The sequence below is a fragment of the Rhopalosiphum maidis genome, chromosome 2 (genome assembly GCF_003676215.2).
Source record: "Rhopalosiphum maidis isolate BTI-1 chromosome 2, ASM367621v3, whole genome shotgun sequence".
NCBI lineage: Eukaryota > Metazoa > Arthropoda > Insecta > Hemiptera > Aphididae > Rhopalosiphum > Rhopalosiphum maidis.
This window is the reverse complement of record NC_040878.1, coordinates 78,350,577-78,365,121: the sequence shown is the minus strand read 5'-3', so window position 1 is coordinate 78,365,121 and position 14,545 is coordinate 78,350,577. Positions and strand designations below refer to the sequence as shown.

Below are 14,545 nucleotides of genomic sequence, written 5' to 3'. Positions count from 1 at the left end.
ACATGATGTGATAAACACTTTTTATAATAAACGAAACAATATTTAACGCGATACACGCACAATTAAAATCAATATTTTCATCTCAAATATGTGAGTACCTGAATTTCCAACTGTTAGCAGTAGGCACATAATTTATTATTTTACTATCATTATATTGTGATCAGACGATATAATTATTACAACATTTGTACGCCTTAATAGTCATGATACATAGTCTAATTACATTATAGGTACTAAGGTACTCACTATATATACTATATATATAGTATATATAATATATTTATTTCAAACTCGTGTTTTTTTTTAGTGAACATACAATTTATATTGATTCGAAATCTAATGACAGTCATTTTAATTGACATTTATTATTGTATCCTGTAATCTAATACATAATTAACCAATATTATTATTAGTTGAAATTAGACATTTTGTATTACACGATTAATTAAATAAATATAAAATTGAGTAATCTTAATTTATTTCATAATGTTGTACAATATTATAGTTATTATACGAGAATATTATATCATAATAAAAATACATATCGAAAAATGATATTAATTTTAAAGAAATATTAATTTAGTATTTGATTGTCATATCATTATACATTTGTGTGCTTAGCTTAACAATTATTATTTACGGTGTTGATGTTTTTGGTGGTTATGGCCAGTGTGATCACCTGTTGTGTGGTCATGTCCTGAGTGATCGGTTCCTTCGTGGTTATGGCCTGTATGGTCACCTCCTTCGTGACTTGTGTGAGATCCGTGGTTATGGCCTGTATGGTCACCTCCTTCGTGACTTGTGTGAGCTTCGTGATTATGGCCAGTGTGATCACCAACACTTTCTTGATGATTTTGTTCACCTTCGTGATGACAGTGAGCGCTCAAACAGTTTTGTATCATAACAACTGCCACCAAAAGTATTAAAAACTAAACAAAATATATAAGTTTCAAATTAATTTCAACGTCTAACCTCTAAATTTTAAGTAAATAGTAATAATAAAAATATTTGTTTTGTTAATAATCATTAAATTATCAAATAATATACGTATAGAACATAGGTAGGTACCTAATATATTAACCTACCGATAGTAAATATGTTATAATCTTTTTCATTTAATTTGATAAATAAATTATAGTCAAAACTTTCAAATTAATTTTGTCTAGTTTAAAAAATATATAATTATTAATCATATTAATCAGTAGATTTGAATATTATTACCTATAAAACGAACTAAATTTTATAAGATAACTATATCAAACGTTTTTGTGCAGCTCAAACAATTGTCAATTCTACATACTTCATATTTTTAATTGATTGACGAATATTATTAATCTCAAGTAAAATGTAATACATATTATAAATTAGAAAAAATATTTAACTTAAGGCATTAATATTTAATATTAATCTGCAAGGCTGTATATAGTAAGTCGAGGAAGAGCTTTATTATATTATTTAATTAAATACTTAAGTTTCTATTGTGTACCCGATGAAGTTAATAAATAAATAAAGAGTTGAATAGATAATATAAATGCATTATTGAATTTAACTACATATTTTAATAGACAGATAAAATATATAAGAAGAAATTATTGAATATTATTAATTTTTAGAACTATAACAACTTTTAACCATTATTAGTCACTGTGATATAATAAATTACTTACTGAAAATCTCATGATGTCGAATGTAAATTAATAACTTAATAAAACAAAATTTTTAGAAACAATACTGTTATAATTCTTTGTGAAAACTGTGAGCAAAATGAAGGTCTACCTCTGTATAAATACACAGTGTTTGAAGCGATAATAAAAATTATCTACAATAAAGTGTTGTTTTCTTGAAACTGTTCCACCTCCATATTTATTAAGATTGTTTATAACTCACTATAATTTATGTTTTTATAATCTCATATTATTATATTATTATTTGTTAACTATCACATTTCTACGTACCTTATATAAAATTATACACAATAGCATTATTAAGAATTACATTTTACATGATTTCTTAAATATAAAATTATGTTTATTGATAAATTATTAAAGTTTAAATTGCATTAAAAATTTAAACTTTGAAGGAGATTTTTGGGCGAAAATTAAACTTGACATTTTCATAAATATTTATATTAGCAGTTTTTAAACATCATAATTTTTAAAATATTAAATATACCTTTTAATTATTGTCCATTCATAGGCATTTAAACTTTTTTTTAAATTATGTATAATGCAATTTTCGTTTTAAAGTAAAATTTCAAATGTAATACTAGGTAATGCAAAGTTTCTTTTAAGTTTTAAGTGTTGTTTTTATTATATCAACAAAACATTATATTTATTATTTTTTATAAGCGTTTGAATTTTAATTTTTGACAAAATACATCAACATATAGCGAATATTCCAAAAATTATTAAATTTTTTATTATCAAACCTTATAAGTCTTATAAGGTTTGACAATATAAAACAAGATTTTTTAAAAGTTTTTCTCACAAAATTAAAAAAAAAAAATAGGTATACTTAGAATCAAATTTTTATTTATTTAGATTTGTATACTTTTTTTAAGGAATGTCCTGTAACGATAATAACTTATTTTTAACAAACAAAACAAAACCTTTTTAATATAAATTGTTAAGCAATTGAATATTGTTGAACATTTTGATTTATTTAAAACAAAAATCGATTGAGTAATTTCTTAATTACTAAATTATACATATTACTTAATAATCCTTAAAAATATAAAATAAAAAGTTATATACTCGTAGGTTTAAAAATTAAAATAATTTTAATATTTACACATTAGTATTTTATATTTATAAATTATAAAAATTGTTAAAGTATAACATGTTATTAGGTGTCTAAATCTGAGTATAAAATGTATTTTATGATACAAAAAAATACAAGTAAAATTAAGGATTGTCCTTAAAATTAAAGCATACAATTTAATAACTCAAGAAATACTTTTTTTAATTGTTTTCTGTTTAAAAATTTAAAAAAAATCATATATTTAAAAATATACAAAAATAAAGTAGATGTAGGTAGTTCTTATTTGAAAAAAAAGTAGTTTGTATTGCCAGACGGCTCTCCTTAAATAATATAAACAATATTCTATGTATCTGTAAGTACGTTTTTTAAGCGTACTTAAACATTTTTAAATTTTTAAAAATAAAATAAGTGAGCATCCTGGGTGGAAATCCATTTATATACGTATAAGTATAGTATATTTCATTATAATTCATTATTCCTATAAAAATACAATATTTTGTACAGTGTTGCTTTAGCTTTTTTGTAAGTTACATAATAAACTATATAGGTAATCGATTTGTATATTATACGCGTAATAGGTTCTACTCTACCCGGTCGGCGACCACCCATTTAAACGGAACGGCCCATTATTCACCGAAGTCGCAAAATTATATGGTTGAGATGTAAGTATAGATTTTTAAGTTTTATAAAATATAGATATCATATTTTTAACAACCTCTACTATTTTTGTTTAGTCAAACGTACAACGGCGAATAACAGCATGAAAAATATTATATTGAACTAGTGTAATCGTTTTATCATAATATAATATCTTATTAAATACATGAAGGTAATTATACCTATATACAGTAAATAAAGGCTAATATGGTAAGTATATTAAATGTGTTTAGTTAACATTAAATCGGTTATATAGTACATATTATATGCATTCAGGAAGCCATAAAATCGTATAATTGTATCCAATTACACGTGTTTTACGTAACATGCGGCGGTGATATATATAGTTATGTCGAAATAATAATAATATAGTACCTATAGGTACCTATTTAGTATAACGCGTACATTTAACGATGAAAAAAACAACTCGGTATTTTTCGAAGAAGAAATACTTATTAAAAACAATATTAACCTCGAAAGTCAAGTCGACTATTGACCGGTATAAAAAATGTCGATTTTGGTTGTCTAAGGGTTTGTGGCGCGTCGCAAATAATTGGAAGGAGACTGCACCGGTGGTGAGCGGACAAACTGCTGGAATCGACAGTATGTTTCGCGGATTGGACGAAAACAGAGACTTGTTAGTGAAAAGGCTGAATGCTGGCCAGGATTTATACCCGAATTGTGATACATCGATTTGGCTAAGAAATTGTACGCATGACATTCCGATTCCCGTCCAAGGGAAAATCAGAGGTAAATTGCGTTTAAATATTAAATTGATAACATTGCTGCATCGTCGCATCGAACAACAGCAAATATGTGATTCAACTGCGTGCCTATTAGTTATAATACAATTACCGCTATTACGCACCAAAATCTTGATTTTCAAACATTTTAAATATTAATTTGCAATGACACAATTATTATACCTAGGTAAGATACCGGAATGGTTATCAGGGTCGCTACTACGAAACGGTCCTGGGAGTACACACGTGGGAAATTACGAATTTAATCATATATTTGACAGCTCTGCCTTACTACACAGGTAAAAACAATAATGATAAATTCTCAAAACGTATATAATACATAATATTATAAGATTTATTTGTAAACTATATATTTGCATGAACTATAGTCTATAATGTAAATACCATTGTGTTTTATAATAGGTTTGCATTTAAAAATGGACTAGTGTCATATCAGTGTAGGTTTTTGGAATCAAACACATATAAACAAAATAAAGCAGCCCAAAGAATAGTCATTACCGAATTTGGAACCAAAGCGTGTCCTGATCCCTGTAAAACAATTTTTCACAGGTACGTGCTATGAAACTTAGGTACACCAAACTTATTTGTCAATACTTAAATTATACTTTTATCTTTTAGTATATTAAAATAGAAAATTAGATTAATACACATTTACTAATAACATTGTATATTCCGCTATGGCGCTGTTGCTATAATTCTGATGAATTATTATCAAATATGGTAAATACATAAATTACTAACTACTTTTACTACATGGTCCTAATCATTTCATATAAATATTTTGAAAAAATTAAAATATTGATAAATATAAAGTTAATATTAAAAATAAAAATTTCAAACTGATTTTATATTAAAAAATAAAATTATTTTAAATTGTTATGAATTAACAAAATTCTAAAACATAAGTCATGAGGAAATGAGATGGATAAAAAAAAGCAATATAGGCATTTTAACTTATTATTCTAATGTTTTATTGTTGTTTAAATAATAATTTGTATTTTGTAATATTATTTTATTCGAATATAAAATAAGTAAGTACAGTTAGTAAGGGCAAAAGTGAATTTAGAGTTGTTGAGTTCTAAACGTGCACGTGTACACAATAATAGATAATAATTCATTATAACCAATTATTAAATACCTAATATTAATAATGTTGTCAACTTTAAACAAGTAATGTATTAATGATGAACATTTAGTTTGAGTTATGTTTGGTAAAAAATTGGTAATATATGTGAAAAAATATTTTTATTAATATAAAAATTTCATTTTTATTTTAAGACATTTTATATTATTGTAGATTTATTGATTTTTAAACAACTATTAAGTAATCTAACCATTTTCAATAACCATTTGGCAATCCTAGGTAAATGATGTATGTATACATAATAATTACCCATATTAGAGCCTTATAGTAATTTATCGCAAATATTGAAGGTTATTAAAGTATGTTTATTTACTTAGCTTATAAATTTCACTTTAAAATAAAATAATTAAATCTAAAATAAATCGATCCCATATGTTTTAAGGTCAACATTTATAAAATTCGATGTTAAAATGTTTATTATAGTCAATAGTACACTCATTTTTTTTTTTTTTTTTGAATAAACCTTCAATAATATTTTACTCAGTCCTGATAAATCTTTAAATGTCAGTTTCCAAATTTAATAGATAATCTCTATGTTAAATAAAATTTGTTCTGAATTTAAACAATTGTTTCATGATATCATATATAATGTATTAATCTATATTAATATCTATAGCGACCTAACCTACGTCCACCAAACGTCACAAATAATCTTGCACAGCTTTTGTAACTGATATATTAATTAAATATATTTACTAAATAAATGTTGGCTATCAGGTAAAAAAAAAAATACCTGTATATAATTAAGTAGGTAGGAAAAACAAATTCAACAAGAAAAAATAAAAAAATTTATTAACTAAACGTCAATAAGTGCAATAAAAATGAATAGAAATACACAAATCCGGAAGCAGATATAAAATTATCATTAAAAATAAAGAAATCAATGTTCAATGTAACAAAATTTAATTGCCAACTATTAGAAAATTATTTTCGATAATAACGAAGGTTAAATAGTTGAATAATAAATAATACATAATAATAATAATAATGTATTATTAATAATTATGTCGTATATTATACTTATATAACATTGATATGGATAATTATTATTTATTATATGTTTACAATTAAAAAAGTGTCACTTACGGAAATAATCATCTCTCAGACACTCCTAAAGTTCTGAGTACGTCACGGTCAATGCTTATTATTTAACAGTTTTATGACTATAACCAACCAAACATTTTTGAATTTTTAAAAATTAAACCCAGACTCAGACCCAATATGAGCCGTTTTATTTCTAATGAACGCATTTTAGGTCTTTGTCTTACTAACATTTATCATATTAATAGTAGTTGCATAAGAAGCAATCTTTACGAATAAAAGTATGTGAAGCGTATAATTCACTGATTTCAAATTCTGAACTGAACACCGCACCGAATATATTACATATTGATACATATAAAATACATTTTACATTATCATTATTGTTATTTACTATTTTTGTACATACGATATACCTTTATATTTTTATTTTATCTAGTATTTAGTAACTCTGCATCATTGTCGTTTCAAGCAGCGCTTTGAATTCCCAGGAAGTGAATTTGAAAAAATTATAATATGGAAAATTAAGGGTTTGAGAGAAATCTTGAATAAAGTTTTGTTACTAATTTTGTCTTACTGTATATATTTTTAAACCATAGTGAGTGTCGTTTGATATATACCAGGGTGTAAAAATGAAAAATAAAAGTGAATATCTAAGATTTTAGTTTAAATTAAGTTACATTTTTCAAATAAAATACACTCAACTGAATAAAAAAATACTTTTATTTTAGGTTTTCTAATTTATTTAAATGGGGAGACGATCAATCAGACAATGCGATGATATCTATTTACCCAATTGGCGATGAATATTATGCATTTACCGAGTATCCAATAATGGTTAAAATTGATCCTACAACTCTCGAAACACTTAATACAGTAAATATAACATATTATAATAATATAAAACTATAACCTAATAAGCGTATACATTATTGAAATAACAAAAATATGTTCAAATTGTTTTTATTAAAAATAAAATCATATTACTTACTTACTATATAATCATTATTTTAAATTGTTTTTTTTATATTAGTTTAAGATTAAACACGATTGGTACGTATTATACATAATGCAAATTAAATCATAAATTAAATATTGAACTATTATACTTAACTTGAACTTTATAGTAATCTTTTTTTTATACATAATATGTTAATATGTTGTAATAATAATGAAAATCTTATAATATTATTAAAGATCTTAACAATTGTTTTAATTTAAATTGGAATTTAATCTTTTACATACACATGTAAAAAATGATCAGTTATATTATAATGATATAATATGCATATGTGTGTGTGAAATAGTGTTATTGAACAAATAAAATGTTGTAATATTATCAATTATGATAAAAATGTAAAAGTATATTTAGAGATATGATTGTTATTTCGCATTCTCACATTTAAGCACGTTTTGTGGTTGAACAAATTTATAAACAAAAAATTGTTATACTTACGTTAGTAGATAAAAGTGGTAGGTACCTATATTCTTACATAATTAATATTAAGTAGAAGTCAACGCATTATATACTCTATATTTTCCCCACCCGAGTATCTATACATAAACAATTTTCATTCAGCAGAATAACCAACCTTATGTTGTAAGTCTAAACAAAATATTATAAATTACAATATTTTCACTAACATAGACTTAACAGAATTACTGTAAATAATAACAATAATAATATATTTCACAAACTTCCTCAACTGTTCAACATAATTGGTGTTAAGACAAATATGTAATTATTACAGGCTAATGACTTCAGATATTGAAGCCTTTTTAACACATAAAAAAAAAGATTATAAAGTTAATGCGTTTGTATACATTGCCTTGTTAACGATACATAAGTTTTCTGCGATATATGAGCATTTTTAAACTGTAATACTTTATATACCTATTCATAACTTGCATAAATTTCGAATCTTAACTAAAAATTTCATCAAACAAACTCAGAATTATAGATAATGGTCTTAACTTTAAGTTTGATAATAAGTCAATTCATTATAATATTTTAATCTTTTAAAACAATAACAACGCCAAAGATTAGTTCTACTGATTGCCAATTTAGAGATAAAACAAATAGAGCACTGACATTTACGTAATAGACTTAACATTTTTTCAACTAGATAGATATAGCTCGGCTGACTGGTATTGTTCACCATACTGCTCACCCACATGTGGCGGCCGATGGTGCCGTTTTCAATTTAGCGACTGTTCCAAAAATTGATGGTCCTCATTATTGCGTGGTTAAATTTCCTCGAGTTGATTCAGGTAGGGCCCTAATATATTTCAAAGCACTTTACTAATAGCGATCACTGATCACTAAAAAGTATATCTTACCCATTTCCATTGAATTAGATATTGACCGAATTCACGTTCCCGTCAAAATAATTTTTATGCCATGAAATAAAAATAAATGTTGACGTTCTAATAATTGAGTTAAAAAAAAATATATATGAACTTAAAAAAGATGTATTATTTATAATATAGTATGTTTTTAAAGTAAGTTTATACTTTATTTACTATACAGGGACGTGAGATACGTATATCATAAAACTATAAACGTTTTTAAAAATACTGTTCTTACGTCATTACTCGTATTTCAAAATGTTAAAAAACAACATTTTTCTAAAAAATAATATTTTTTATTGTTATTATTTTTTTACATTTTTAATAAAAACATGCAATTTTAATTTCTTATCCCAAAGCAGAATATTTTAGATAACTTTTACCTTTGCAATAGCTTTTAAAAGTTTCCGGAAATTTTTCTCTAAATCTATGATATTATAAACATCATTGTAAAAATAAAAAACAATTATAATATTCTATTCGTATTAAGTGACCAACCTAACCAATAGAGGAGGATAGATATTGTTTTGATGAAAAAGTGGAATCAGTCAATATTTCATCTATACTTGTATATATTATTATTTTCTTATTTATGCTCATGTTATAATGCGAATCAATGATCTGTGCCAAACTATTACTAAATAGTAAATAAATATATATTGTACATATTTATCTAATTTATCTTAAAATGAGTGTGTACTTATTGAATAAAGTATAAACGTATTAAAGACTTAAAGATTTGCATATAACGGTGTATAAATCAATATTAATATTGTTAAACATGCCACTTATTGTGTACACAATTTTTGGTAGATACCTATATACATAAGTTTTATTAGATACATTATTTTTGTGTTTGCCAAGAAAGTGGATACCAGTATTCGACGGACGAAATATTTGGGCAAATGTGCATCGTGGCTACCATTAAGTGTCGGTGGCCTCTGCATCCTGGGTACATGCATTCTTTCGGCATAACGGAACATTATTTCGTCGTAGTCGAACAGCCTCTGAGTATTTCGTTGTCCACCGCCATGATTAACAGATTCAAAGGAAATCCAATATCTAGTGCTCTAAAATGGTTTCAAGACTGTCCCGTAAGTATTTTTGGTGTTTATGGTAGTTTTTCTTCATATTATAGAATTTTAAAACCCCCGGAAAATGTTACATTTGCTCTATGTATTATATGTATAATGATTTATATAAATTATAAATTATATTTTTATGATAGATTGATGTTACATAATGAATCCAAACTATATGTAACAATGTCTAAACCCTTTTCATTCGTATTTTATAGACTCTAATTTACTTGATTTCACGATCTAACGGCAAAATGGTGAAGACATTTAAATCGGATGCGTTCTTTTATCTACACATAATAAATCAGTACGAAGAAGACGATAACGTGGTAATCGATATTTGTTGTTACCGAGATCCTTCCATGATCGACTGCATGTTCGTTGAAGCATTACAAGTAAATTTTAATAAATACAAAATGTGTTAAAATTAATAATTTAATTTAGGCGCAAACGCTGGGAAACATTTCGAGGGGGGGAGGATTTTTTGAAAAATGTTCATAAATATCATACTATTCATTTGTAGGTCAGATAATTTATTTTTTTGTTCCTAAAATTTCGGGGAGGGGGGCAGACACCCCTTTGCGTTCGCACATGATTTTAACTATATTTGTTCAAATCGAGTTGTGTATTAGCTTACATGAACAGTTATAAACTCGGTAAACTTCCATTGACTTCCCGCTCACTGAGATGGGTATACAAATACAATACATGTTAGGTGCCGATACAATTAGGTTAAGCCTATATACAGGGTGATTATTTTATTATAATACACTCATTATTTCGTCAAGTATATTGAATTTATTTTTCAAAATATTTTGTATCATGCTTTTTTCAAACTGTATGAAATGTTTATTTTTTCACCCTTTTATTTAATAGTAAAACTACTAAGTATGAAAAATAATAATTTGAATGTTAAAATTCAACAGCGTTAAATTTGGTACATTGTATGTTGCATTTGAAAATCAAAAATTGATAGTGGTTTCACTATTAAATAAAAGGGTGAAAAAAATAAAAATTTCATAAAGTTTGAGAAAAGCATGATACAAAATATTTTGAAAAAAATTTAATACTTGACGAAATAATGAGTGTTTAATGATAAAATAATCACCAGATAAATTAATATATGTATACTACAGAAACAAATATTGATTATTATTATATATATATTAGTAATCATCATCTACAATAATTGTATCATATACTTTTACTTGTATAGAAAATAATTTCATTTACTTTAGTACTTAACCTATATTTCTTAAATAGTATATAATTTTTCTTTATTCTTGTATTCTTATAACGTATGTTAAATTGTAAACATACAATCGATATATTATTATTAAACCAGCATAATAGACTGTTATTTCAGAATCTCAATAAAAACCCAGATTATGCAGCAATGTTTCGCAGTAGGCCTTTGAGATTCGTGTTGCCAGTTAACCGTAATCCTACAGATGGCGATGATACGAACGAACAACTGTATGTCTGCCCCGAAAAGCTATGCGATTTAGGTTGTGAAACACCCAGGATTAATGACTTAAAAATTGGCAAAAACTACAGATTTTTCTATGCAATATCATCTGACGTTGATGCTGAAAACCCTGGGACGGTAATTATTGTTGTTCCGTAGTTGAATTGATTATAATTTATAATATGATTTGTATTTATAAGGAACAAAAAAAATTATAAATATATTATATATTACAAAGTATACTGGATTATTTAAATTTGAATAATAGTACCTAGTACCTAGAGTAATATCCAAATTCATAGCTTTACCGTTTTTTACATTTTTGTTTATAAATGAATGATTTTCATTCGTGAACTGCAAAATAATAAAAAATTATGTATAATAATGTTTAATTATTATATGCAACTTGAAAATTTTTCTAGATGATCACAATTAATAATATATAAATATAATTCTTACGCAAGATTTTTATGATATTTTTTTTTTAATTAGCTCATAAAAGTGGATACATACAATAAAACTTGCAAGACATGGTGTGAAAAGAACGTATACCCCAGTGAACCAATTTTTGTTTCTTCACCAGACGCTGAAGTATGTACCTAAATAAATTACTCTAAAAAAAAAAATCGAATTATTAGTTTAAATAGTCAATATACAATAATAAATTGAATTTTTTTTTGTAATTGTGATTTAAAAACATATTAAGTATGACAAATTGCATAAAAAATGTATTGATTAAATAATTCGCTAAAATTTAATGGGCTAATGGTGGACCACTAAATTATGTTTAAATGGTGGTTTGCTATCATTTTTGCAGATTCCTTAAATGCTACGTGACCAGAATTAATCTACATAAATTATAACCTCCAATAATTAAAATATTGCATTAAGAAGATGCAAGCGCACTATTTGTTTTATCTCTTTGAATGACTGGTCTACGCGTTATAAAGTAAATTTGTGTTAAATAGAACCGATCTTTTTTAGTCAGCTTTATAGTAATAATGTGAATTAACCTATTATGAAACTATTATACTCTTTTCACTGAGAGCATAGTACCGCTTCGCGCACATGACTGACAAAAATTACGGGCGTCAACCTTGTCCTCGCTTGAGAGCAACTGGTGGTATGTCAGCGAGCCTAGCTGTTTCGTGCTATAATGGGGAGAAACGATGAATTTTCATCCATCACGCAATACTATTCTCACAGTGAACAGAATATAGAGTCTAGAATATTGTATGGATTCTTACTATTGGCTTATTTAAGATATTTCAATTTTAAAACTAAATAAGCATTTTTAAATTGTTACATTTTACACATACTCATAATAGTCACGATTCGCATAAAAATTGAAATACCGTAAGAAAGCAAATATAAAAACGTATTTATTGTTCCAACTTTAAGTTTTTCAGTCTAATACTAAAGCTAACAATGCAAGGTCGTTCTACTAAACGTAAATTTGTAGTGTTACATAGAGAGAGAAAATTAATAACTAATAAGTGATAGTGCACAAACAAAGTCTTCATAAATTATATAATAATAGTTATTAATGTTATCATGTAAATAAAATCTGCAGACCGATAATGACACTATGCAAAAATAAATGTGCATTATGCAATATATTGATAAGTAAAAATCATTAACTGTATTTAACGAATCTATTTATACAGGACGAAGACGATGGTGTAATTTTGTCATCAATTATTTGGGGTGGATCAGAGTGTACACACCAAGCCGGAGTAATAGTTTTGGATGCAAAGAGTTGGACAGAAATAGGACGAGCTATTTTTATAACTCAGTCACCAGTTCCTAAATGTTTACATGGATGGTATGCTGCTGCTGTGTAAAAAAAACATGTCATCGAAGTACAATCACAGATAATATAATTATTTTTCACAGTTGATCATCGTAACCGATTTTTAAATAGATCAAATTATATTATATTGTATTAAATACTAACATTTTAAATTAAATTTGTTTTATTACCAAGTTTTTTGTATACAATATATTTGAAACCAAAGTGAAATTATTATACTAGGCTACAAGGGATATATTTCATCCCAAGGATTAAAAATCCTTAAAATTATCTGTTGTAAATAAATATCAAGTCGTTCTATTACTTGAATATGATATGTATAATAATAATGAATCGAAAAATGTTGGTATTTTGGTAATAATGAGAGATATTTTTAATGATTTAAACACAAAAAAAAAAATTATTATAAAAAATTCCATCAAGTTTTAAAGTTATGAGGCATTTTTCTGACTGAGAGTAATTGTATATAGAGATCCCTGAAAAATATAAATATTAATTTTTGGTGAATAGATAGATAAATAAAAATGTAAATAAAATATTTAACTGTAGGAAAAATGTATTAACATGTAATATATACCTAATAAATCTTATATTATAATATAAAAACATTATATTACCATGTATAAAATATTTAATAAATTAAACCAGACATTATTATCAAATGTTATCGCCAAATATGACCTGTTTAAAATAAATATTTTATAACACATATGCTATCGGTTCATTTTCGGTCGATGTATTTTTCTATTTATTAGCGATCAATTATTTAAAATGACCGAATTATGAGTGCTATGTGTTAGTTCATTATGCTATAATGATGAATGATAATAAATCGATAACTGAATAACACATAGAAAACGTTCCCTGACATGATTAATTGTTTAATACTATCACATTCAAAAAAGGCTAATTGTTAGTGGTGGATTTAACAGAACAAATATAAGAAGAACATCCACTAACTACCTTGGTAGACGTTTGGAATCGACCTTCGCAGTTTTAAATTCTGAGCAGAGTAAATCTATGAATGTATTGATTTTATGATGATATGTGTTTTTTTCCTGTCTGTCTTTTATGTTCATATTTATATATATATATATATATATATATATTTATTTAAAAAAATATATATAATATATGTTTTAAGTTAGAATTTTGACACGAAGTTCGTCAAAACTGTAAAAAAAAATGGAAACTATATTTTTATACTTCGAAATTCATAATTTTTTTATTTTTATATCTGTTTTGAAAATGTTTTCATAAGTAAATCATACTAAAACCATATCTAAAAAATATAAAAATATTTTTTTATGGACATTTTAAATTCAAAATAAATGTTGAATGATTTAATTATTTAAACGATAAATAATGATTTATGGTGTTAAATATTTTGTTATAGTTTAAAAACATTTTTCGAGGAAACTTAAAAACCTTTATATATATTATGGTTTTATACTATTATGAATCTTACTA

At 25.2% G+C, this 14,545-nt stretch overlaps 2 protein-coding genes across 4 annotated transcripts; one reads left to right on the top strand and one right to left on the bottom strand.

The window, feature by feature from the left end:
• Positions 1 to 234: 234 nt before the first annotated feature.
• On the bottom strand, positions 235 to 1,794 carry LOC113553826 (urease accessory protein UreE-like). Its single transcript, XM_026957368.1, has 2 exons — positions 1,668 to 1,794; positions 235 to 929 (listed from the first exon to the last, which is right to left on the bottom strand). The coding sequence occupies exons 1-2, from the start codon at positions 1,677 to 1,679 to the stop codon at positions 633 to 635; spliced, it is 309 nt and encodes a 102-aa protein (XP_026813169.1). The 5' UTR covers positions 1,680 to 1,794; the 3' UTR covers positions 235 to 632.
• Positions 1,795 to 3,823: 2,029 nt separating this feature from the next.
• Positions 3,824 to 13,190, top strand: LOC113553170 (carotenoid isomerooxygenase). Of its 3 annotated transcripts, XM_026956348.1 has the most exons (10): positions 3,824 to 4,167; positions 4,348 to 4,459; positions 4,584 to 4,730; positions 7,098 to 7,242; positions 8,493 to 8,637; positions 9,580 to 9,809; positions 10,013 to 10,189; positions 11,161 to 11,400; positions 11,755 to 11,853; positions 12,930 to 13,190. In XM_026956348.1, the coding sequence occupies exons 1-10, from the start codon at positions 3,831 to 3,833 to the stop codon at positions 13,104 to 13,106; spliced, it is 1,809 nt and encodes a 602-aa protein (XP_026812149.1). In that variant the 5' UTR covers positions 3,824 to 3,830; the 3' UTR covers positions 13,107 to 13,190. The 3 variants fall into 3 exon arrangements, with proteins under 3 accessions (XP_026812149.1, XP_026812150.1, XP_026812151.1); XM_026956349.1 differs by lacking the exon at positions 11,161 to 11,400; XM_026956350.1 differs by lacking the exons at positions 7,098 to 7,242; positions 8,493 to 8,637 and having other exon boundaries at positions 9,584 to 9,809.
• The last annotated feature ends 1,355 nt before the right edge of the window (positions 13,191 to 14,545 follow it).

Excerpts from the sequence above, each read along its gene's own strand:
- LOC113553170 (XM_026956348.1), top strand. The coding sequence starts at position 3,831 with ATGAAAAAAACAACTCGGTATTTTTCGAAGAAGAAATACTTATTAAAA. Across the intron at positions 7,243-8,492 it reads CTCTCGAAACACTTAATACA|ATAGATATAGCTCGGCTGAC; the intron begins GTAAATATAACA and ends TTTTTCAACTAG. Across the intron at positions 8,638-9,579 it reads ATTTCCTCGAGTTGATTCAG|AAAGTGGATACCAGTATTCG; the intron begins GTAGGGCCCTAA and ends GTGTTTGCCAAG.